Here is a 25,151-nt window from a genome sequence, read left to right as displayed (position 1 = left end):
AAAAAAAAAAAAAAAAGAAAAGCACAGGCCCAAATGGCTTCACTAGTAAATTCTGTCGAACAATTAAAGGATAGCAGTCTTTCATAATCTTTCCCAGAAAATAGAAGGGCCAGTAATTACTTTGATACCAAAGCAGACGAAGACATCACAGGAAAAGAAAACTACAGACCAATATCTTTAACAATATAGATACAAAATCCTCAATAAAATATTAGCAAATTAATTAATATAGGGGGGCCTGGGTGGCTCAGTCAGTTAAGCATCTGCTTTTGGCTCAGGTTAGGATCCCAGGGTCCTGGGATCACGTCCTGAGTCAGGCTCCCTACTCAGTGGGGAGCCTGCTTCTCCCTTTCACTTTGCCCCTCCCCCCTGCTTGTGTGCAAGCTTGCTCTCTTTCTCTCAAATAGATAAAATCTTTAAAAAAATTAACTTCATTGATATATAAAAAAAGTATTATATACCACGACTCAATGGAATTTATCCTAGTAAGTTGGTTTAATATCCAAAAATAAATTAATGGGGTTAGAGATTTAAATATCTGTTTCAATAATGTTTATAATAACAGAATGAATGAATATTGGTATAATCATACAATGTAACATTATTAGAAATGATCATGTACAGTGCACATTTACACAAAACAGTATGAACAGATTTCACAATGTTAAATTCAGCCAGACTTAAAAGAGTACATATTGAATTCCATTTATATACAGTACAAAAAGAGGGAAGACCAACCTATCATGTTCAAAGGTCACTGTAGTGGCTATCTTTCAGGCTAGAGGAGGGTGGTGACTTGAAGAGAGCACAAGGGGGACTTCTGAAGACAGATAATGTTCTGTTTCTTCATCTGAAGAACAGTAGTAACATGAATATGTTCAGTTTGCGAAAATTCAAAAAATAGTATGTGCATTTACTTACTTGTAAAATCAGCATTGCTAACCAATACTATTTGTCTGTTCTGCATTCACAGCATCAAAACAGACCAAAATGCACCATTTTTTATTAGAATGCTTCATTTTATTTTCTGAGACAACATCACCTACCTATCCTGTCTCATTCTCTCCCCATCAGCTGTGTATTCCTCTTTTCGTCTATCTTAAATTTTTCTTCCTACTCACATTTTACCCTTTTTTTCCCCTACAAATATAATTAGGTGTCTGGTATCTTTATAAAACAAACACCTTGGGGCGCCTGGGTGGCACAGTGGTTAGGCGTCTGCCTTCGGCTCAGGGCGTGATACCAGCGTTATGGGATCGAGCCCCACATCAGGCTCCTCCGCTATGAGCCTGCTTCTTCCTCTCCCACTCCCCCTGCCTGTGTACCTTCTCTTGCTGGCTGTCTCTGTCGAATAAATAAATAAAATCTTAAAAAAAATAAAAAATAAAAAACAAACACCTTTCAGTCCTGTTGCCTAGTCCAACCAAGTGTCCGGTTTTTCCTTCTTGCACGATCACATTTCTCGAAAGGAATAATCATGTTTTCAGTGTCTTATCTTACACTTCTTAACCTGTGGCAAGTACATTCCACAGGTAACATCTCTCAAGCCCTTCGTCTACCACTCCCCTTAATCCCAGATCACCTTAGCTCTCCTCTCCTTCAGTTCTCTGCCTCATCCGTCGGTCACCTGTTCTCTCTCCTGAAACACTCTCTTGGCTTTTATGATTGAACTATCTGGGCTTTCCTCATCCTCCAAGAAGCTTCTCTTTTCTATCTGTTCTTGCTCTTCCCGCCCCCAGGCATTGGTATTTTATAATTTCCTGTTTATTTTCCGTAAGATCTCCTTTGGCAATGTCATGCCCTTCTCCATCTTCAATCATATTTTCAGATAACTACCAAATCCTACTAAGTTCACGTTTCTAAATGCCTGTCCTCTTTTTCTTATGTTTTGCCCTTTAATGCCCTCTACACAGTATGCCAGATACCGCCCCGAAGTACAATTCTTGCCATGTCACATGTAAGTGGCCTGCACTGATTACTAAAGGCATTTCTAATTCCCGAGCCTGTCATTCGAAACTCTCCAAACCCAACCCCACCGCATCCCTGTCTAGGTTCCAGCCAGCCAAGATGCTGGGCTAATTCCCCAGCATGCCCTGAACTTCCCACTGGGGTGCTCTCCCTCAGGCCACTCTTCTAGGTCAACGTTTTCGTGGTTGGGCAAGACTCAGCTTGAGTAGCGCCTTCTACGAGAGAAAATTATTGTGACTGCCCTGCTTGATCTCGGCCCTCCATGCTCCTGCCCACGACGGCAGGGTCGATCCTCCGCCTTGCACCCTCTCCAAGCCTCGTCTGGGCTCTTCCCTTCAACCTCCACGCACTCCTCCCCGTTAGCTTCTAGAACTGTCACTGAAAACAGCATGTTTGTGGTGTACGAATGTGGTCTTGTCCTTCTCTTCCCCAAATTCACAGAGGGAGGGTTCTATTTTTATCTCCTTGGAGTTAGACCAGGCGCGCGCTCTCTATTTCTTTTTTTCCTCTTTCTGTCGCCTGTCAACCATTTTGAATCGGGGCGGTTCCCACCAGGTTCCACCCGGAGACACACTCCCCCCAGCTTCGCACCCCTCCTCCCAGGCCTCCGCGCCCCCTCCTGCCACAGAGCTGCAGTCCTCCAGGCTTTCTAGAGGGGCGCGTGCGCGCGCCCGCATTTCCGGCGCGCGCGGCCCGAGGCCGTTCTGCTCGCTCCCTGGGGTCGGTGCGGCGGCAAGCCGAGCGAAGGGTGAGTGAGGTGGTCCGGCAGCGCGGCCCCGGGTGCTTCCCAAACCGCCCCCGTCCGGCCTAAGCCGTCCCCGCCGCTTTGCCTCAGCCTGCCCCTGCCACAGGCAGAGCCTGCTACCAGGTGGCCGCCCCTCCTCGACGCTTCCGCCCGCCCATGCGTCAGTCGGTCCATTTCTTCATGCATTTGTCTGTTTGCCTGCTCATCCACCGCCCTAGCGTCCTTTTACTTCGCAAGCACTTACCCGGCGCCTCCTGTGTGCCAGGCCTCAGGCCGAGGAGTCCAGATGAACTGAGGCAGTCTTTCCTCCCGCTTCTCCTGTGGCCGGAGCTCGCTCCTGAGTCAGGTCTCGGCTGTCCGCCTTGACTTCCCCAGTCTAGGTTCGACCCTCATAGCTCTTTCTCCTTTCCCCTTTGTAGTTCTTATCGCGACTAAGTTAATTACGTGTCTTTTCTATTTAACGACTGCCTCCCTACTAAATTTTTAGTTCTGTAATGGCAAAGACACTGCCTTTGTTTGTAAGTCTTTGCTCAGTGCCTAGCGCAGTGCCTGCACAAAGTAGGCATTCCGTAAGTATTGTTAAAGAAATGTGTGGAAAAACACAGGACCTCCTTGAAAGTGCCATTAGTAGGTGGGGAAGGCAGTTCAGCAGAGTACATATATCTAAGAGCATGGACTCTGGAGTCAGACCATTTTGTTTGAGAACAGACTACATCACTTCCAAACCATGGGACCTGAGACAAATTATGTAACTTCTCAGTTTCTGTTCAGGAGAACAGTAGAACCTAGATCATAAAGTGGTGTGAAGATGAAATGAACAGGTAGATGGTGCTTGATTGTACAATAAAAGCTCAAATAGAGTTTTCTGTTACAATCAAGGAAGAAAACAATGCAAAGACATTGTAATAACAGCCATACTGCAGCAAGCAGTTTTGTCCAAAAGTGCCCTGGAGGTTCTTGGGTTGTTTGGACTAAGAGCTAGCTGGGACCAGGCTCTCACCTCCCAGAGGGAAGGGCCATATCTAAGCTCAGGGCTTCCAGCCCTCCACATGGGTTCCCTGGACAACTCCGAAACACTGACACTTAATAAACACAATTCTGGTTCCAAGCAGTCGACCTCTGTCCCCCACTGACAAGGCTGCTTTCTCAAATTTACACTATAAGAAGGCAGAAGGAGCTCTTCCGTGAAGCAGCAGCACCTCTCTCCAGAATTCCCTTTTGTGGAATGATGGAAGAATCGAAGGCCCTGTGCTCATTTTACTGACCCCTAGCTGGTTAGTTTCCCCAATAAAGCCTATTCTATAACCCATGCCTTGTGACGTGGAATTTGCCTTTCCCTTGCGCCATATCTACCGTGCATTGAGAATCTGTTCTGGGCCAAGTGTTTTAAAATATGAGTTTTATTATTAGGTATGGTGAGGCCAACAGATCAGGAGATGATTGCCATTCAAAAGATAGTTTATTACTCTTAGTTTCCAAGAGGAGGAGGCATGCCATGCCCCACATGGTCACGGGGCAAACATTACAGGATCAGTCAGGAGGCCAGTGAGGGGAAAGTGGGCAGGAGCCTCTACTGTGGTTTCTGTGGGAAGGACTGGGTGAGGCAGGGTCAACAGGCTTAGGATTGGCTAGTTTGAATAGTTTCAGTGGGCTCTGAGGCATAGGTAAGCTCTCTGGCTTGTCCCTAATTTTCTGGCATCTGGCCCTGGGTGATGAGGGGAGGGGAATGGTGGCCCTTGATGTGAAAGCCCAGGGCAGGAGGTGGTAAGGTATGGGCTCTGGGTTAGATGGTTTGCATATGAAAAGCACACTTGTAGGTGAGTTTATTATCTCTAGGAATCTGCTAGCCCTGGGAAGGACAGTCCCTCCAGTGTAAGCAAGGTCCAGATGTCAAAACACCAGGATAAAAAGATATGCTTAATACACTAAGCACTACTCTGGATGTCTTATGTTACTTCCAATTCCTATAATAACAGTGCAATGAAAGTATTATTAACTCCATTTTTAGGAGAGAAAATGGAATCTTAGAAAGGGTTTGTTGGTCCCTCCTGTCACACAGCTATTAAGATAGTAGGCTGCACTATGATTCCAAACTGTTGGGTCATTCGACTCCAAAGCCGGTGTTCCTCCTGTGAGCTGAGTCATTTTTCTGCAGTATGAAAAGTGCCATGGAAACATCTTCCAGTCCTTTGAGGCATTTGACAGTGTTGACTAGTACAGTTTTTTCACTGTAGTGGTATTCATTCATATATGTATGGCGCCTACTCTGTGCTGTGCATTGGATTGGGTGATAGAGAATGGTGAGCAAAAATGTTGATGTAACTTATAGTTGATTCATGGAGAAGATAGGTATTAACTCAATAGTCCCACTAAAGTATATAAACTGACAAAACAAGAGCAGTGCTCTGACAGAAAGGAACATAATTCTCTTTAACTGTGTCTCTTATGACTCCTTGACTGACCCAACCCTGCCTGCATATCAGAATCACTTGCAGAGTGTTTTATAAATACAAAACCAGAGGTTCTGACTCAGGCTGGGGTGCAGCTCAGGCATCTGTAAAATGAGATGAGTACAATCAAAGAGATTGGCTAAGGACTTTGATTTTGTTTTCCTGCATTTGCTTTTTAAAAATTGGTCGGAGGAAGAGGGTCAGATTTGCAATTTGAAGGGGTCTCTCTGGTTACCGTATGAGCAGACTATGTGTTGTTGTAGTGTGACAGCGTGGTTACTGGGATGAAGATAGTGGTGGCCGAGATGGGGAAGGGCATTCTGGAGACAGGCAATAAAATCAATAGGACTTAATTTGCATTAAATACAGGAAGGAGGTGTTAGAGATGTGTCCAGGTTTCTAGAAGTGCAGCCAGGTGGATGTTCCTAATTCCCAAGAGGGTACCACTGGGAGAGGAGCAGAATTGGAGTGGGAGGAATCATCAGTGGTCATGGATGTGCTGTTTGAGGTCCTTCTGAGAAATTCAAGAGGCGTTATGGGAGTAAGGACCCATGGGTAAATAGGGCTGGTGCTCAGATGAGAGGTCCAGAGTAGAGATGCCTGGGAGACAGTGAAGACAGTGCCGGACTTACGGGCTAACCTGTGGAACTCTGATGTAGAAGAGGGCAGGCCTGTGAAGGACATGGAAGAAGAAAGACAATGGTTTACGATGAAAGACTTCCCTTCAGCCACATACCCATGGAAGATAAGTTGGTGAGGCATAATATTTATAATAAAAATTTAGTTATCACAAACATTGAAATTAAAGGGCAAGATCCATGACATAAACCAGTGATCACTGAGTAAAGCACACATATCCATGTGATGCAGCCCTTGGTAAATGCTATATACACAGTGATACCTAGATCTGATGCTGCTTTATTATGGGATCTCTTAAATGCCAATTGTCACATAGCAAGAACTAAAGAGCTGTATTTAGTATTTTTCAAATACTAAAAAATTAAGAGGAAAAATATCCCCAAGTTTCTCTGTGTTTTGGTGTGTATGACAAAAACAGTTCAGGAAATGCTGTAGTGTAGGTGTCTCAGATCTAATTTTGTCATAAATAACTCAGGAAATGATACCACCGTCGTTTCAGTCACCAGCACCAGGCGAAAAGCTGTCTATGACTCCTCTTCCAAACCCTTATCGAGTGTGTGCCTAAGTCCTGTCAAATCTCCCATCTTTATCTTTGGCAGCCATAGCTCAGGCCCTCCTCGCCCAAATTGTTGCCACAGACCCCTTCCTGTCTCTTCTCCATACCCCTTCCTGAGTGGGCAGACAGACCCTCCAGCCATTGCCATGGCTGTGGGGCTCAAATGCAAACTGCAATACAATCTTTCAGACCCTTGGCCTACTGTCCCACTGTAGGTGCCTCCTCTTTCACTATTCTTGAACAATTCCCCAGGCTCTGGCCTTTTGTTTGTTTGTTTGTTTTTGATTTTTTAAACATGGCTTCATATCAAAAGCATTTGGGGCAGTTATTGAAGTCTCCCCCCACAGAGTTCTGACTCAGGAAGTCTATTGTGGGGTCCATGNCTTTCACTATTCTTGAACAATTCCCCAGGCTCTGGCCTTTTGTTTGTTTGTTTTTGATTTTTTAAACATGGCTTCATATCAGAAGCATTTGGGGCAGTTATTGAAGTCTCCCCCCACAGAGTTCTGACTCAGGAAGTCTATTGTGGGGTCCATGCTCCATGGCTGATTCTGAGCCAGAGTTGACGACCACTAGTCTGTCCTCCCTAAACCACCTGCAGCTCCCTCAGTGGGCCATGTCTTCTATCTTTTGTTGTCTTTGCTTGAATGACCTTTACATCGTCACCTGGCTCATTTCTTATCATACTCTGCTGACATGTTTTCCGCTGGCAGGCAGCTCTCCTGGTCTTAGTTGCTTTTCTCTGTGCTACCTTGCCTGCTTTCCTCTATCCTGCATTTGCTGGTTTACCTGTTACTTTCCCATTCTAAGGAGTCTTTAAGGACAGACCTATAAATCTGAGAATCCTGTTCAGTGTACTGCCTAGCACATAGATCAAGTATTTGTTGAAATAATGGATGAAGGAATTCATTCCTCTCTTCTTGGTACTGTGACTTAAAGTCAAGAATTCTTTGTACATTCACTCTGGCCATTCTTCATGACACTTTCCTAACATTTTCACCATAATTTAAAATATGTAATATCAACCAAGATCGTCCTGGGTTAACCCATTCTGTAATAAAAAACAAGTGTTTTAGAATTGGTCAACTCTAGGTTCATGTCTTGACTTTGCTATTTATCAGGTTGGGGCCATGGGTAAATTACTTAACTTTTAAAAATCTCAGTTTCCTCATCAGTAAAATGGGGATGATAATACTTACCTCATTATTATTGTCAATCCCCAATAAAATAGTATTTGTAAAGTGCCCAGCCCATAGTAGGTGTTTATTTTATTTTATTTTATTTTATTTTTTAAAGATTTTATTTATTTATTTGACAGAGAGACAGCCAGTGAGAGAGGGAACACAAGCAGGGGGAGTGGGAGAGGAAGAAGCAGGCTTCCAGTGGAGGAGCCTGATGCGGGGCTCCATCCCAGAACACCGGGATCACACCCTGAGCCGAAGGCAGACGCTTAACGACTGAGCCACCCAGGCGCCCCAGTAGTAGGTGTTTATTAAGTGCAAATTCCCTTGGGGGAGACCCGATGGCATAATAGAACTCAGTACTCTTGTAGCAGAGTCTGNTAGTAGGTGTTATTAAGTGCAAATTCCCTTGGGGGAGACCCGATGGCATAATAGAACTCAGTACTCTTGTAGCAGAGTCTGGTTCTGCTGCTTACAGGTTGTGTATCTTTGGTCAACTTAATGCCTCTCAGTAGCCTTATTTGGAAATAGGCATAATTATGATTGTTCTTTTGGAATTATTAGGGAAATTATATAAAACTTATGTTAAATATCCAGCTAGTGTTGGCATCTAGTAGGTACTCAATAAAATGGTGATTATTATTATTATTCTACAGTGTTTTTCCTGCTTTCCATGATCCAGAAGCACTATGTATTATCCCTGATTTTGACCCTAACATTATTTCTAAAGTTTCAGTTGATTTTGGTGATTCTTAAATTTTCTATTTTGAAAAAATCCTGTATCATCTATTAATGTATTGTGTATATGAAAGCTCCCTTTTAGTCACTTCTCTGTCTTTTTTGTTTTTTTTAAAGATTTTATTTATTTATTTGACAGAGACAGCAAGAGAGGGAACATAAGCAAGTGGGAGCTGGAGAGGGAGAAGCAGGCTCCCTACTGAGCAGGGACATTCCCAGGAAGCTGGGATCATGACCTGAGCAGAAGGCAGACGCTTAAGGGGAGAGCCACCCAGGCATCCCATAGTCACTTTTCTTTACAGTGCTATACTCTCTGGCAATGGATCTTTGAAAACCTGCATTTTTATTCTAAGCACATTTTTCCCCCCTGTGTAACATTAGTATTGTCCATCTCAGGAGTCCCCTGAAGAATCAGGATTCAGAAGGAATCTCTTAGACACAGACTTCCATTCCCTTCCTGACTCAACTGGGCAGCATTTTCAGACGGTCTCTGCCCAGAATGTCAGGAAAAGCTACAGGCCTGGCCTACCATGCTCCAAAAGAACAAGAAGGACTTATAATTGTGAAGGTTGAAGAAGAGAATTATGTTTGGGGGCAGGACCTTGGCCTTCAGGGAAACACCTGTAGCCTGGAGAACTTCCGCCAGCGTTTCAGGCAGTTTGGCTACTCTGATTCCGCTGGGCCCCGGGAGGCTCTGAGCCGGCTCCGGGAACTTTGCTACCAGTGGCTGAGGCCGGAGGTGAACTCCAAGGAGCAGATCCTGGAGCTGCTGGTGCTGGAGCAGTTCCTGGCCATCCTGCCTGAGGAGCTGCAGGGCTGGCTGCGAGAGCACCGGCCCGAGAATGGAGAGGAAGCCGTCACTCTGCTGGAGGAGCTGGAGAAAGAGCTTGATGAGCCAAGGCAACAGGTAAGAAGTAGGTGATTTGTTTGCTTGTTTTACCTATTATAAGTTAATGGGGAAGCCATTATGAGTGGCCTTGATGTCAAAGCTATAAGAGAGTTATAAAATTTTTGTCTTTTGGGTTATCATTTGTCCACTGGGATCAAGACAGTAGGGCTTTTAGGCCTGTTGTTCTCTATCTAATCATCTGAATGAGTTTCTGGCTCTAGCTGCCTTGCCTCGTTGTTCTAGGGTTTTTTTCTTCTGTATCCTCAGAATCATAGTGCCGGTACTTGATTACTCCTAGGACACAGCTCATGGCCAAGGAATGATCTGGAAGGAAATGACATCCATAGGAGCACTGAAGTCTCTGAGTATACAGCTCCAGCCCTTGGAGAACCAGTGCAAGAGTGAGACTCAGGAGTCCCAGACTTCCCATGAGAAAGGTGAGCAGTTGCAGTCCATTTGGGGTTGAGGATGATGGTAGGGATATCAGCTGCGGCATAGTGCATTTTCTTAATGGCAGTCACTTGTGGCTGTTATTAAGTATGGTGGAAAGGCCCCCTCCCTGCCTTGAAATCTTCCATTGGCTGTGCCTAGAATCTGAAATTCCAATATAATTTCTAACTTTGGGTTAAGAATTAAGGTCTTTAATAATAAAATTCTTTAATACCCCTAATATTCAAAGACAAATATGCTGGTCGGTTTTTTTTTTAAATATTATGGTTCACTGGCAAGGCAGTACCTAAGATGGAGATGAATTATGTATCAGTAACAGAAACTACATANAATTCTTTAATACCCCTAATATTCAAAGACAAATATGCTGGTCGGCTTTTTTTTTTTTAATATTATGGTTCACTGGCAAGGCAGTACCTAAGATGGAGATGAATTATGTATCAGTAACAGAAACTACATAGTAACTTGAACAGGGATGTTCAATATTAAGAATTATGGACTGTCATGGGGTTAATTACTGAGTGGTAAAAAAAAAGAAACAACTCTAAAGAAGACAGGAATAACACACATAGGGAATCTTCAGGGCTGAGACAGAGCCCCCAAGGAAGGCACAAATCTGTAAGAGAGTACCACGTCTTCCTGGACTAAGCATCTCACTGCCTCTGATTCCATCTGCCTCCCATCTCTCTGGTCACATTAGCACATATTTCTGGACATGCTTCAAATAAAAATAAAAACAACCCACCAAAAATCCAAACCTCTAGTGAGGGTCTGATTAATTTAAAATATACGACAGATTCATTCCCCAACTCTTACGTGTTGTACTCCATATGCTTTTGTTTCCTCCCAGTGGCACATTACTGTTGTGGACTGATAAATCTCATTGTGCTCATCTCTTCTCAGTCTTAAGGGTCTTAGTTAGCCCTGCCTCTGAAGAATTAATGTAGAGCATTTCACATCTCTCACCTAGGCTGTGAGGTTTAAATTACTGGGGGGATCCACCTTGCGAGGATTGTAAGAGTCACCATGTCATTTTTACAGCTTTATACCCTTGACTGTAATTTTCCCATAGGTTCTTCACTAGCCTAGCAGTATGTCTTGCCAGAGGAAGGGCCTGAGACATGGAGATTTGGGTGCATGTGATTTAAAGGAGGGCGTGCTCTTCAGGAGAAATCTGTAAAGGAGTGAGAGAACCAGGGTTTGGAAAGGGAAGAGATCAAGCCATGATGTGGTCTTGGGTAAAACCTAGCCTTGGCTTAATCTCTTAATCCCGCTCCCCGCCCTCTCCAGCATAATGGCACTGCTGAGTTGTCCCTTCTTAAGGCAGTGGGTTTGGGGGTGAGGCCGTGAGGATGTAAATAACATCCTGGGCCAGATGGTTCTCATCAGCCAGGGCAACTCTCCAGAGAAGGGGGCTGCTGTGGTTAGTAAGAGCCAACACTCACAGCAGCTGGGGGAAGGAAGCACCATATTCATAAAGCAGGTCTGGGCAGGCAGTGTAGCATCATCCACATAACGTTAAGACTAAAAGCATGTTTGTTAATGTGCGTTTAAAGCCACATCCCTAGTTAAAAGGCTTTTAGACCACATAGGTCCCTGAACAGCTAGGGGATCTAGGGGAGAACTGGAGGCCTTGATGTTGAGCATCTTTGAATCCTGGCTTTTCCAATTATGAATCCTATAGTCTTGCAAAGCTGACATTACCTCGCTGAGCCTTTGTTTCCTGATCTGTAAAATGCAATCAAGTTTAGAGGACTACTGGGAAGAGGAAAGTAAATGAACAGTTTTTCAGATTTTCCTCCTCAAAATAATTCAAGTTTCCTCAGCCATCATCTAGTAGTCTCCTTCTGAGTTGCCAGAAATCTAGAAACGAGAGGGGCTTGGTTGTGCGAGCTGAAAGTTTGACTCAGGCGGTCACATGTGCCTCTTGTTTCCATCTGCCTTTGACCATTTGCAGATAAGTCAGTGAACATATAAGACTCCCACCTGACCCCAGAATGAGTCAGGAAACCACAATATTCCTTTTCTTATGCTCTGAGCGTCTTATCCTATTTGTTTACAATTGTTTGATCTACTTAGACCCTACCAGAACCTGCAATTGCCATAATGCCTGCTAGTTCCTGCTTATGTACCTCTGCTCAATTTTAACCCCGAAAGCATTCCCTAGTCATATATTCTGCTCGCCTGTTTTTCTAGGAGCACCACTTACTCAGGTTTCTTAGACCACTTTCTTTCTCCTGAACACTCCCTATCATCTCTTTTCCTTTCCCTTGTTACCAAAACACACATCTTCTCCTCTAACCAGGATTGTCTCCTAGCTTCCTGGTCTCACTGCTGCTTCTATTTATCACCATCTTCTCTAACTAATGTCTTTCCCTGCTCACCATCCCTCTGCTCCAGTGCTGACTCTCATTCTGTGTCTCTCTTACTCTCTGAGGGTGCCACCTCTCACCACCCAAGGCTACTTCTCTAAATTCTGGATTGGGAAGCTGGTTCTTTTTTTTTTTCTCAAGATTTTATGTATTTATTTGAGAGAGACAGAAATAGCCACACAAAGCAAGAGTAGGGAGGAGAGGGAGAAGTAGGCTCCCCACTGAGCAGAGAGCCCGATGTGGGGTTTGATCCCAGGACCCCAGGATCATGACCTGAGCCGAAGGCAGACTCTAACTGACTGAGACACCCAGGTGCCCTGGGAAGCTAGTTCTTAAGAGTTTTCCTCCTAATAGGTGAATACCTATTTCATTTGGGTAACTTTCAATTTCTATTATAATAGATTCCTTTCTTCCAACATGGGGATCGAATGACACTAGTATTTCTATTCACATTTTTAGATGGCAAGCTGGCAGCTGACAGGGTATTAACAGCAAAGCAAGGAATTATTGAATGTGTAGCATCAGCAGCCATGATATCTCCAGGAAGACTCCCTGGGAAAACTCCTTCAGGACAGATAGTTGAAGAAGCTTTGGGAGGTCTGGACAACTTTGAGAAGCCAAAAGAAACTGCTGCAAGGAGCAAAATAAGTCCACTCCCTTCCCAGGAAAGACATCTTAGTCTGGCAACCTTCAACAAGAAAATCTCCACTGAAGAGTGTGTCCTTGAATGTAACAAGAGTGAAAGGACTGTCAGTGTGAACTCAAATGTCTTGACACGACAGAGAGTTCATGCTGGAGGAAAGGTCTATGAGTGCTTGGACTGTGGGAAAGCCTTTTGCCAGAGCTCAAAGCTGATTAGACATCAGAGAATTCACACTGGAGAGAGGCCTTATGCATGTAAAGAGTGTGGCAAAGCTTTTAGTTTGAGCTCAGACCTTGTTAGACATCAGAGGATTCATAGTGGTGAAAAACCCTATGAATGTTGTGAATGTGGAAAAGCTTTCAGGGGCAGCTCAGAGCTCATTAGACATCGGAGAATTCACACCGGAGAGAAACCGTATGAATGTGGTGAATGTGGGAAAGCCTTCAGCCGGAGCTCAGCCCTCATTCAGCACAAGAAAATTCATACTGGAGACAAAGGCTATGAGTGTACTGAATGTGGTAAGGCTTTTGGCAGAAGTTCTGTCCTTATTGAACATCAAAGAATTCACACTGGAGAAAAACCTTATGAATGTAATGAATGTGGAAAATCCTTCAATCAGAGCTCAGCCCTCACGCAGCACCAGAGAATCCACACTGGGGAGAAGCCTTATGAATGTAGCGAATGTAGGAAAACATTTAGGCACAGGTCAGGCCTTATGCAGCACCAGAGAACTCACACCAGAGTTTAACTCTTGGGTAAGGATTGTACAATTGTGTAACACCAGGGATTCACTTTGAGGGTGAGATTCCCACTGAAGTGAGAAGTTTCCCAAGAGCAGCGTTTCTGTTCTTCCAGTCTAAGTCAGTACTTGCTGTACAAGGAGATCCACACAAAGATGGATGTTGATGTCTTGAATGGGCATCTTCACAGTAAAGCCAGGTTTGGGGAAAAGATCCTGCAAGAGCTCCTTATAAGATGGACTGAAAGGTGGTGCCTCCAATGGCAAGGGTCTCTGTCTAGCAAGAACAGTGTGCATTTGGCAGTTGGAGGCATATGCTGAGCGTCACTCGGGTCTCTGAAGTGTTCAATTATGAGGGTGTGAAGTGTTGAATTATGCCCTGGATCAGTTTATAGCTCATTCTGCCCCCTTGCCAGTTCTCTTCTCAGCCCTGAGCTTCCTGAGGTCATTGAGGTCTGTTTATTGTGCACCTGCTATGTGCCAGCCGTCAGGGCAGACATAGCCACTGCCCTCCCAGAGTTAAGTGCTAATGGGATATATATATATATATATATATATATATATATGTTATATATATTTTATTAAGCAGGTAATTACAGTAAAGTGTGATAAGTGCTTTGGTAGAATAATCTAGGATTCTGTCAAAATACATGGCAGGGGCGCCAAATATGGTCTACAAGTCACTACAGGCTTCCTGGATGTGATGAAATCTCTGTTGGGGAATAAAGGGTGGGTATAAGCCAGGTCAAGGCAAGAGGGAAGAGAACATTATAGACAGAGGTTATAGCACATAAAAAGGCATGGAGAGAGGATCTAGAGATGTCTCTTTATGAGGACTCCTCCAGCAGGAATTTGTTCACGTAGACCCTGGTTCAGAAGCCAGAACACGTGTTGGTTCCCCTCTTCCTGCTTATAATCAGTGAGTTGGGTAGCCTATCCCAGACCCAGAGTTACCTAAGAGACCTTGAGGCACTCAGGATGATTAGTGTGATGGTAGACTTTTGTGCGTTGTATGGAAAAAGGCATGTAGGTACACCAAGGAAAGAAAACATATTGGGGGCTAAGGGACAGTGTTGGTGTCCCATAACCCTAGGGCTCAGGAAATGGGAAGCTGACAGGAGCATAGGAGTGGGAGATCTGCCTTCCCAGGATCCACTATTCCTCATTTCCTGTCCCCTCCCTTTATCATCAGGCTCGAAGCTACATGAAGGCATACTAAGGCTTACTAAGCTACTTGAAGGCAATAAATTCTACTTCTCTGCTAATTTTCATTTTGGCAGTTTTAATTAACCCACCATTAATTGTTGAAGGCAATTCATATGTAAGAGAAGGTTTGATTTCTCTTCTAAGATATCCTGATTTCCGTTCTGGATACTGTCTCTTTTGAAGACTTGGTGATCAAAGCTGTTGTGGGTAATAGGGGAGGTGAAGTTGGGCGGCGGGGGGCGGGGGGTCTTTGTGTCCACAGGTTGGGGGATTTTCATTGAGTGAAGTCAATCAGAAGTCTGGAGAGACCCTTGAAATGGGTGAAGTTGCCTTTTCCTTTAGGTGACAATCTGAGGATTTCATGTTTTTAATTTTATTTAATAGGTTTTTTTTCCAGGTTGTGAATTAATTGTAAATGTTGGTAATATAGAAAATGAGAAAGTAGAAATCACCCTCAATCCTACCACCTACAAAAACATTGTTAATATTTTACAGTTCTATTATTTTTTTCTTTACCCAACCCTAGTATTTTTTGGTAAAAATCCTGTTTGGTAAATCATTTTTAGTAACTGATTTTAACATTTATACTTTGAGTATATACTTAAACTGTTTAGTATTAGAATGTAATACAAGATGTAATAAAATTTGAATCTAAGTTTTGCTTTGAAATGATTTGTTCAGGAATAGAGCCTAGTAACATAAGTGGAGGTGTGCTGGGAGAAGCGGGGAGGGAATTGTGGCAGGAATTCAGGGAATTGGTGTGCTTGGCTTTTATTTCCTGGTCCAGGTGTCTGGAAATGTAGCTAGTCCCTTGCGCTGCAGTTCACCAGGTGAAGTCACAAAATTTAGGGGCAGCTGGTTGAGAAACCATGGGAAGGAGAACAAGTAGCCTCTGTAAATACATAAACATTGTGTCCACCAGAATCAGGAGGCTTCCCCTGCTTCAGGAGCAAGGGCCTCAGACTGCCATGGACTTCCCCTCCTCTCTCAGCCAGTCCTCAATAGAAACACGTGCAGAAAAACCCCAAGACGCTTTAGAGTTGTGGTCATTTGCACCAGCCAAGACAGCTGCAGATGATAAAGTTACTGACTAGCAATGTCTGGTTCTGACCCATCAGAAAGCAGGGTGCGGGTGGGTATCAATGGGGTCTGCCCAAGTGCTCTCCAGGTCAGTTTCTTCTGCATGGGAAATATTCTGATTGGCTTGAAGGATTCATTTAATGGGGCAAGAGAAGAAAAGGATTTCACAGGGGAGCTTGGAGATACTGTGGTCAGATTTGCTTAAATTTCCAATCTCCAGATGGACAGTTAATTGCAGTCTATGGAAATGAGGAGGGAGCAGAGAGGTAGGAAAGTGATATTAAGCACCCTGCCTAAATTGCACATCTTTTAAAATCACCTTTGACATCTATCTTATATGGTGCCTGCTCTCTTTCATAAACCCATAGAATGTTGAAGCTTTATAATGTCATCTACTTCAGCTCCTTTAAACTGAGGGTTGAGTTGTGAGGTGACTTGCTCATGGCTGTAGAATTCATGGAAAAGCACTAATATGAACAAAGGGCTCTCTACTTCAAGGTTATTGCTTTCCTCAACTACAGATATTCTTCATACAAATAACTCGTATTTGCTACTGTCACTTAACAATGAGGAAGTCATGGGTCAGAGTTAACAAGTTAGATAACCTCCAAGGACTTGGGAAGACAAGAGATGCTACAGAAAGCATGTTTTTCTTACTATTTCTTGACTATCCTGGGCGCTCATTCCTTTTAACCTTTTTTCTCTAAGATTAGAAGTATTTATTGGAAGAAAGTTTGGAAGACCGTAAATCACAAGAAAAAATTAAATCNGCTACAGAAAGCATGTTTTTCTTACTATTTCTTGACTATCCTGGGCGCTCATTCCTTTTAACCTTTTCTCTAAGATTAGAAGTATTTATTGGAAGAAAGTTTGGAAGACCGTAAATCACAAGAAAAAATTAAATCACCTATAATTTTATCACCCAGAGACAGCCAGTGTAGCACTCTGAGATTATGTATTTCCAGGATTTTTAATGCATAAATATATTTTTACATGGAGTCATATTATACATGTTCTATTTTTACTTAAGATATGCTGTCATTTCTTTGACATCAACCAACATCACTTTTTTAACAGCGTTTAAGACTTCGTATACATTCATGATGTTTTCTGAAGCATACATTTCCAGGTAGAATTTTTAAAGTCAAAAGGCAATGCTTAAGGCTTCTGGTATTGACTGCCAGAGATCCTACGTATTCACAGCTCACCAGCAGCATTGGAGTCCCAATTTCCCTGAATCTTTGTTTTATGAGGGGGAAAAAAGTGCCATCTGAACTCTCACATTTTTAATTCTAGAAGGCTGTCACCCATTGGCATTTGTTCTTTTGTGACTTAAGTACAATTTTTTCTACTGGGACTTTTTCATGGGGAGATGCTATAGAGAAGTGGCTCCACCGAAGGGTTTTGTTTTCTTATTGCCTGGGTTCAAAGTCTGACCTCATCACTTCTTAGCCATGATATTGACTATGTCATGATCTTAAGCCTTCATTTCCTCATCAGCAAAATATGCGCTGTCAGAGAAACAACAAATATATACAAAGCCCTCAGCAAAGTACCTATTGTTTCTTATTCATATATGTTAATAACTTTCTATAAAGAATCTCTCCCTTTTGTAATATATGTTGTATCAATTCCTCTTTAACAACTGTCCTACCCTTTTGAGTCTTTATCTTGGGAGAGGAAACAGAAGAGGTAAATATGAATAGCTCTTATCATGTTACTTTGTTATCCTATCCCTTTCTTTTCTCACGTTAGCTCTCCAAGCACCGGGATTTAGCCCACCTGCCCTTCTTACTGGTTAGTATCTGCTTATCTGTGTGTGTCCCAACAAAGAGCATTATCTACTTTTCCTCATGAAAACTCTTTTCCTCAGCTCAGGATTCTAGATTCCCATAGATTTCTATTTTTGGCAAGATTTTAGAACTTTGACCTGTTAGGTATTTTTGAATAACAGGTTTTCCTGTTGCTGACTAACCTATATCCCTTCCTGCATTGCACTGAGAAGCACCAGTCTAGGGATACTTTTTGGGCTGGGTCCCTCAGAAGAGGGTGGTCTCTCGATGGAGCAGGACTGTTACTTTTTGTTGCCCCTTCCCTTTAGCATTGTCTTTAACTAAAATTCACAAGACTGAAATACTGCTGATAAAAGGCAAAACTGAACACATGTGAGGTGCCTGGAGAATAAGTCACAGACCCAGTGAATGATAAATATTTTTTAGCACCTGAGCCCAAGGGAGTGTGCTAGAACTGTGGGGGTCCAGCCCCAGAAACAAATGTGGTAGCCATAGCAGCTTCTGACCCAGAGCCTTGCGAGCAAGCAGGAAGCAGATAGCAGCTCTGATAGGCTTAAGAACCAAAGGAGTCCTGTTTAGGAAAGGGAAGATTTAGAACTCTAACAGGTGCTTAACTGCTAAGCTGGGCTCTTTCTAACCACCCCACCTCCCCCAAACACACACAAGGTCTAGCTGAGCCTATAGGCAAGGAAACTAGCTATTAACCCTTTCCCCCGGTTCATACCAGACCAAGACAAAGCTCTGCTCTACTCTGTGGTCCAAGAACTCCAGGCTTTGTCTAACAGAAGCTTCTCTGCTGGCTCCTATTCGGCTACATCCATGCTTCTCTTACAGACATGACTCCACTTCAAAAGGAACTCAACAGGAACACTCCACACAAAATGGCCTTTTAATTTCTCAGATGTGCCAGACATTCTTCCTGACCTTTGTCTATTGTTCCCCCTACTGGGAATATTGTTCCCCTGCCTGCCTACTTCCCTGGCCAACTCCTGGTCACCCCTGAGTTCATTTTTTTCACAAACTTTCCTTGATCCAAGGTTGGGTCAGGTCCTCCTTAATGTCACAGAGCCCTGATCATACCATATGCCAGTTTGCCTTGCCCATCCAACTGTAGAGATGGTCTTATTTCTCATTGTATTGCTAGTGCCTGGCACAACATAGGCCCTCAAAAATAGCTGTCGGATAAATTAATTTGTATTCTTTCTTTCCACTACCTCAGTTCTGAACTGCCCTGGGCTCAACACATCATTGATGAACTGTTTCCCCATCAGTCTTGCTGCCCTGTCACTAACTGTTCATAATTGGCTAGTAAAATTTTGTATTCCTGAGACAAAATGTCCCTCATACTGTCCACACCATATCCCAAACCTGGTATGTGGACAATCAGATGCAGTGACAACCCGGGTTGCTGAATGAACCCTCTTCAGACGTTCTCATGGAAAATGAGGTTTCAAAGTTATATTTCCATTTTTCTTATTTCCTGAGTATTCCTAATGGTAAGAGAAAAGCTGGAAGTAGTGATTCTTCCATCTGCTGTTCTGATTAGTCCTAGGAAAAGCTTTCAAGGGACAATCTGCAGTAGTATTGGGAATGGCTGCTTAGTTAAGTCAGAATGACTCCAGACCTGGTAGTTTACCAGCCTGGAGTCTTGTTCCAAAGTAAACCCTTTCAACTGACAAAGATAAAAATCTGACCAAAGTATTTACAACATTCATTGTATTCACAAGTTATTTTACAGTGTGGACTCTCTGATGGCGCATGAGGACTGATCTGTGCCTGAAAGCCTTCCCACATTCATTACATATGTAAGCTTCATCCCCAGAATGGATTCTCTGATGCTGAACAAGGGCTGAGCTCCTTTTGAAGGTTTTGCCACATTCATTACACTGGTAAGGTTCCTCTCCACTATGAATTCTCTGATGTCTGATGAGGTTTGAGCTCAAACTGAAAGCTTTTCCACACTCATTACATTCATAGGGTTTCTCTCCACTATGTATTCTCTGATGGGTTATCAGCTCTGAACTCTGCCTGAAAGCTTTTCCACATTCATTACATTCATAAGGTCTCTCTCCCGTATGAATTCGCTGGTGTCTAATAAGCTTTGAGCTTTGGCTAAAGGTTTTCCCACACTCATTACACTCATAGGGTTTCTCGCCGGTGTGAATTCTTTGATGTATAATGAGATATGAACTTTGACTGAATGCTTTGCCACATTCATTACATTTACAAGCTTTCTCCCCAGTATGAATTTTGCGATGTCTAATGAGGGCTGAGCTCTGATTGAAGGCTTTCCCACATTCACTACATTCATATGCTTTCTCACCACTGTGAATTCTCTGATGAATGATAAGGTATGACCTCAAACTAAAAGCCTTCCCACACTGGTTACACTTATAGGGCTTTTCTCCAGTATGGATTCTCTGATGCTGTGTTAGAGAGGAATGCTGTTTGAAGCTGTGCCCACATACATCACATCTATAAGGTCTCTCTTCTGTAGGAACTTTCTGATAAGTTATAGAGTTTGTACTTAGAATTAAGCTGCTCTGAGGCTCATGACGGACTCTCTTTCCTACAGATTTGTGTGTGAAGATTACTTGACTAAAACTGACCCCTTGGGAAGGGGATCTTCTTAATTTCTCCCCTGTAGCATTTTCTTGTTGCCACTCTAAACTGCTGCCATGTTCACTAACTCCTCCAGATGAAGGTTCCTGGGGACATCCTTGTGATTTTTCTCCCGAAATGTCCTTCTTGGTCGCTGATTCGCTGTTCTCACAATCTGAAATGATAAGAGCAAAAATACACTGTTTATTTCTCTAGTCACTCTCAGTACCCACTTTCTATGTGAGAGAAAACAGAGGCTTCTACCCACAAAAGAGGGCGCGGTCCACACATATCTTTCTTTAAGTGACCGCACTGGCCCCTCCTCCTTTCTAAATACAAAGGCCTACATCTACAATTTGAAGTTTATTCTTTCCTGCTTCCTCTGAAACTTAGCTTGATCAATTAGCTACTATTCCTTTCCTATTATTTTCACCTTCTTTCTCTGCTGACTCCTGTTCATCAACATTTAAATAAGCCCAAATTTCTTATCTGTTTCAAATCAAGCTCCTTGCCTATACCTGTCCTTCCTGCAACCTCACTTCCATTCAGAGCAAAGCATTTTTTTTTTTTAAGATTTTATTTTTATTTATGTGACAGAGAGACAACCAGCTAGAGAGGGAACACAGCAGGGGAGTGGGAGAGGAAGAAGCAGGCTCCCAGCGGAGGAGCCCGATGTGGGGCTCGATCCCAGGACCCCGGGATCACGCCCTCAGCCGAAGGCAGACGCCCAACGGCTGCGCCACCCAGGCGCCCCCAGAGCAAAGCTTTTTGAAGAGTTATCTGTACTCATCTCTGTTCTGCAATCTGGTTTCTGCCTTCCCTGCACACCTCCTCCCTACCATGCTACTCTCATCAAGGTCACCAACTTCATAGCTGCTTAATCTAATAAATACTTTCTGGATCTTATTCAGTTCGCTTCTCTGTAGCATTGACACTAAGGACCACACCTTCTTTCCAGAGACATTTCTCTTCCAGCTGTATTAGCCTGATTTCTGGGGCTCTTCCTTCATAGATTCAAGGCCAATCACTCAAACACAAGGTCCTTCAGATTCTGTTCTGGGCTCTCTTGTATCCTCAATCTTCAAACTCTCTACCACCTAAGTTTCAGTCACTACTTATGTGATAAGCTAACGTCTCCCCAGATACCCAATTCTATTTTATTAAGCTCTAGACTCTCATCTCCAATGCTAATTGGGATATTACTTGTGAATACCTCACAAGCACCAAGATGGCCCAGACTACACATCATCAGATATATTTTTTTCCTTGTATTTTCCCATTTACACGAATAGCACCATTATTAACCAAGTTGTTAAAAAACCTAAGTATCATCACAACAACTTTCCCACATTCTCCACTTTTAATCATGACCAGCTATGGCAATGCAATTTGAAATGCTGGTGAACAGGAGGCAGCTCTGATCTTCCCCATCTCTCACCAGAATACATCTTGACTTATTCACTGTGGCCATTTAGATTACAACAGTCTCTAACAGGACTCTACTCCTGCGTTCCTCAAATCCATCCTCCACTCTGCAGCTAAGTTCTAAAACAGAAGTCCAATCAACTACTCCCCTGTCCAAAACCTTTCAACTGTGCTCCCCTGTACTGTTCAAACTAATTAGGATGACCTCCAAGTTTTCACAACCTGGGTCTCATTCTCCTCTGGTTGTGTTTCACCATCTTTCCCCTATGAATTCTCTATTCAAGTTAAATCGAATTACCTGCAATTCCCAGAAAGGGTTGTATTCTCTCACCTTCAGGACTTTGTGGCCTTTGCTTGTGTTATTGTAATATAGGAAATATATATTAGGTCTTCATCCTCAGTTCCTGGCACAGAGCTTTTAAAGCCCTTGCAGTTTCCTAAGTGACGGAGGTGAGAGGAGTGTCTTTGGTTATTCATTCATAAGCCCCTATCAACCAGTACCTCAGTTTATGCTAATGAGGTACTTGGTGAAGGGTAGGGGCTAACTGCCAAAGGAACCAACTACATGATTAGAAGGTTGAACTTTCAGCCCCACATTTGGACCTCCAGGGAAAGGGACTGGAGATTTAACCACCAACGGCCAATGATTTATCAACCATGTCTACGTGATGAAACGTCTATGAAAACCTTAAACAAAGGGGTTCAGAGAGCTTCCGGGATAGTGAATACATCCAAGTGCCACAACAGTGGTGAACCTCTAACTCTCAGGGACAGAAGCTCCTGTGATCAGGACCCTTCTGGATCTTGCTCTATGTACCTCTTCATCTGGCTGTACACTTGTGTCCTTTATAAATTGGTAAGAATAAGCAAGGTGTTTCCCTGAATTCTGTGAGCTATTACAGCAAATTCTGAAACCTGAGGAGGTGCTCAAGGAATATCAAATTTGCAGCCACACTGGACAGAAGTGAGGGTGAGCTGGGAATTCATTTACATGCGACTGGCATCTGAAGTGGGGGGTGGGAAGGGAGGCAGTCTTGTGGGACCAAAACCTTAACCTGTGGGGTCTGCACTAATGCTGGGTATTCAGGCTCAGAATTAGTGTTGCTTAAGATGAGGGAAAACCTCACACATCCAGTGTCAGAAGTGCTGTGAGCAGAAAAAAGTTTTTTCCCTTTAGGATGGGACACTTCCTTCCACCTGTTTACCTGGTTTTCTCCTTACTCATAGTTCAAATCTTAGTTTAGGTGTCTCCTCCTCCAAGAAGTACTCCTTGAATCTCTAAGGTTGGGTTAGGTGTGTTCATATGTGCCCTCACAGTACCTAGGGCCTATTTTTATTCTGTAATTCATTATGCTATATTGCCATTGTCTTTTTGCTTGTCCACCACCCCATCTAGATGTCAAAGTTCCTTGAAGGTAGAGACCCAGTGCCTCCCACAGTACCAGACACGTGTTAGCACCCTATTAAGTTCTATAATCAAGGAATAAATGAAGAAATGACAGGGAAACTGAAGCGGGAAGGGCTGACTGCACTTCATGAGAGTTGCTGAATACAAAGCTGCTAAAGTGGGTACCTGCGGTCTAGAGTAAGACAGGTGAGGCTCACATGCGGCATGTTCGTAAAATGCAATTAATTCTGTGTCTTCAAAACCAGAGGCCTGATAACAGTTCCCAGATGAGTTTCTATGTTCTTACCACTTTTGGGGGAAAGGCAAGGTTCCCAGGGTTTCAGCTGTGTCTTTAAAGGCTGGAGCTGGATGTTTGTTAATTCTTGCGATGTTCCAAGACCTGTCAAATCCTTCCAAGGCACTGCTGGTCCCTGAAATCAGTAAAATATGGTTAGCTTTGTGAGAAACTCCCTAGGGAAAATGCTTAGTAAAAATTTCAAAGAGGGCAACGAAGACATCTCAGGGATGAGCAACAGGGAAAAAAGAACTATTTAAGGGTAGAGATAGGTACAGCCATAGTAGTCACTGCAGGGTATGGTATGGCATAGACAATTTTCCATTCCATTGCTAGGAGGATACCACATGCTCCAGTCTGTAAATTTCTCTTCCCACAACATATCACAACTCCCTGTTCCCACCTGCTGCTGCCCTGGATCATCAAATTCCCTCTCCAAATCCTCCAACAGGGTCACAGCTTCCTCGCCGCTTTTTGGACTATGTTGCTGAACCCAGATCTGCAGCTCCTCAGGCAGGATGCTCAGAAACTGCTCCAGCACCAGCAGTTCCAGGATCTGCTCCTTTGTGTGCAACTCTGGCATAAGCCACTGATAGCAAAGCTCCTGGAGTCGGCCCAGAGCTTCCCGGGGTCCAGGTGTCTCCTGGTAGCAAAACTTTCTGAATTGCTGGCGGAACAATTCTTGGCACGATCTGGTACTCCCACTCTGCTTACATTTCTGACCCCAGGAAAGGCTTTCTTCTACTTTCACTAGTATTAGCTCTTGATCCTGAGGATTCTGAGGTCCCAAAGTTGAAACCGCTCTGGATTCCACAGCCATTCGGGCCTAAATAGCTGAGCAAAAAGCTCACTACAACTGGGTGCTGTATTTCAGAGTTTGAGTAATCTCTTCCTACCTGAAAAATATAAAAGCACTGTTAACTTATAGCAGTGGGGGAAAAAAATCTTGTAAGAACTTATAATAAACGTTAGTCATCCCAGTAATATATTGAAAGGGAACACGTTTGAGACTATAACTAAAATAATCAAGTGACAAACTAAAGATCACTCACCCCATTTATCACCCATTTAGAACTTCTGCCACTAATGCTATAAGAAATTATTTTAGAAGCAAAAGAATGCAATATTACCATGAATCACATAACGAGACATTTCCTGTTCAATTCTTTCAGTCCCAATGGTAGCAAGGAGAAAAATCTGTCCTTGTCTGTAAAACTTGCAGAACTCCCTTTTAAATAAAGTATAAGCCTCAGACTTTTAAGGGTAACAGGATGTAGCTAGAATTTAATAATGCTGACTTTTAAATTTTTATTTTTAGGGGCACCTGGGTGGCTCAGTCGCTTTAGCGCCTGTCTGCCTTCGGCTCACGTCATGATCTCAGGGTCCAGGGATGGAGCCCCACATCGGGCTCCTTGCTCAGTGGAGAGCCTGCTTCTCCCTCTCCCTCTGCTGCTCCCCCTGCTTGTGCTCTCTCTGCCAAATAAATAAATAAAATCTTAAAAATAAACAAAAAATAAAAATTTATTTTTAGTTACCTTCTATGTATGGCAAATAATGTTGACTTTCATTTGCAGGAGTAACATTTTTAAAACTTCATGTTAAATATGAGTTGATTTAAATAAAAACACTTTTCTTATAATTGCCATTTGATCAAATTTAGTTTTCAATGCATTTCTTCAACAAACACTGAGGCACTTACCATGGGCTCTGTCGTGAGCCAGGCATAAGAATACAAAGGTTTTTGCTTGTGAGAAATGAATCTACAGAGGAATTAACCAAGAAGTGTTTGTTAAATGCTTACTGTGTGCTGTCCATTATCATAGAGACACAAAAGCACCAAAAAGGTCAATCTCAGTTCTCAAGCTTAAAATATAGAGAGTAAAACATTTTTTAGAGGGAAATACGGCAACAAATCATTATGTTTTAAATTTTGTGATATAGAACCCATACGACCTGATTCTAAGATGGGTGAATATCGACAGGAGGGTATGCCC

At 43.2% G+C, this 25,151-nt stretch overlaps 2 protein-coding genes across 5 annotated transcripts; one reads left to right on the top strand and one right to left on the bottom strand.

Annotated features, from left to right (window-relative positions):
- Positions 1–2,351: 2,351 nt before the first annotated feature.
- On the top strand, positions 2,352–16,391 carry ZSCAN30 (zinc finger and SCAN domain containing 30). 3 transcript variants are annotated; one of them, XM_034643164.1, is made up of 4 exons: positions 2,352–2,716; positions 8,659–9,184; positions 9,465–9,603; positions 12,448–16,391. In XM_034643164.1, the coding sequence occupies exons 2-4, from the start codon at positions 8,777–8,779 to the stop codon at positions 13,377–13,379; spliced, it is 1,479 nt and encodes a 492-aa protein (XP_034499055.1). In that variant the 5' UTR covers positions 2,352–2,716; positions 8,659–8,776; the 3' UTR covers positions 13,380–16,391. The 3 variants fall into 3 exon arrangements, with proteins under 3 accessions (XP_034499055.1, XP_011221178.1, XP_034499054.1); XM_011222876.3 differs by having other exon boundaries at positions 2,353–2,716; positions 8,674–9,184; XM_034643163.1 differs by lacking the exon at positions 2,352–2,716 and adding an exon at positions 7,799–7,843 and having other exon boundaries at positions 7,927–9,184.
- A 216-nt stretch (positions 16,392–16,607) lies between these two features.
- LOC117795014 (zinc finger protein 397) lies at positions 16,608–25,121 on the bottom strand. 2 transcript variants are annotated; one of them, XM_034643161.1, is made up of 4 exons: positions 24,853–25,121; positions 23,561–24,049; positions 23,170–23,293; positions 16,608–20,225 (listed from the first exon to the last, which is right to left on the bottom strand). In XM_034643161.1, exons 2-4 carry the CDS (start codon positions 23,975–23,977, stop codon positions 19,177–19,179), a joined length of 1,590 nt encoding a protein of 529 aa, XP_034499052.1. In that variant the 5' UTR covers positions 23,978–24,049; positions 24,853–25,121; the 3' UTR covers positions 16,608–19,176. The 2 variants fall into 2 exon arrangements, with proteins under 2 accessions (XP_034499052.1, XP_034499053.1); XM_034643162.1 differs by having other exon boundaries at positions 23,561–24,053; positions 24,857–25,121.
- Between the last annotated feature and the right edge of the window lie 30 nt (positions 25,122–25,151).

This window comes from Ailuropoda melanoleuca, chromosome 14, assembly GCF_002007445.2.
Source record: "Ailuropoda melanoleuca isolate Jingjing chromosome 14, ASM200744v2, whole genome shotgun sequence".
NCBI classification, from domain to species: Eukaryota; Metazoa; Chordata; class Mammalia; order Carnivora; family Ursidae; genus Ailuropoda; species Ailuropoda melanoleuca.
This window is presented reverse-complemented; position numbering and strand designations above follow the sequence as displayed.

Excerpts from the sequence above, each read along its gene's own strand:
- LOC117795014 (XM_034643161.1), bottom strand. The coding sequence starts at position 23,977 with ATGGCTGTGGAATCCAGAGCGGTTTCAACTTTGGGACCTCAGAATCCT. Across the intron at positions 23,294-23,560 it reads ATGATCCAGGGCAGCAGCAG|GGACCAGCAGTGCCTTGGAA; the intron begins GTGGGAACAGGG and ends TACTGATTTCAG. Across the intron at positions 20,226-23,169 it reads TTGCCTTTCCCCCAAAAGTG|ATTGTGAGAACAGCGAATCA; the intron begins GTAAGAACATAG and ends TTATCATTTCAG.
- ZSCAN30 (XM_034643164.1), top strand. The coding sequence starts at position 8,777 with ATGTCAGGAAAAGCTACAGGCCTGGCCTACCATGCTCCAAAAGAACAA. Across the intron at positions 9,185-9,464 it reads TTGATGAGCCAAGGCAACAG|GACACAGCTCATGGCCAAGG; the intron begins GTAAGAAGTAGG and ends GATTACTCCTAG. Across the intron at positions 9,604-12,447 it reads CCAGACTTCCCATGAGAAAG|ATGGCAAGCTGGCAGCTGAC; the intron begins GTGAGCAGTTGC and ends TCACATTTTTAG.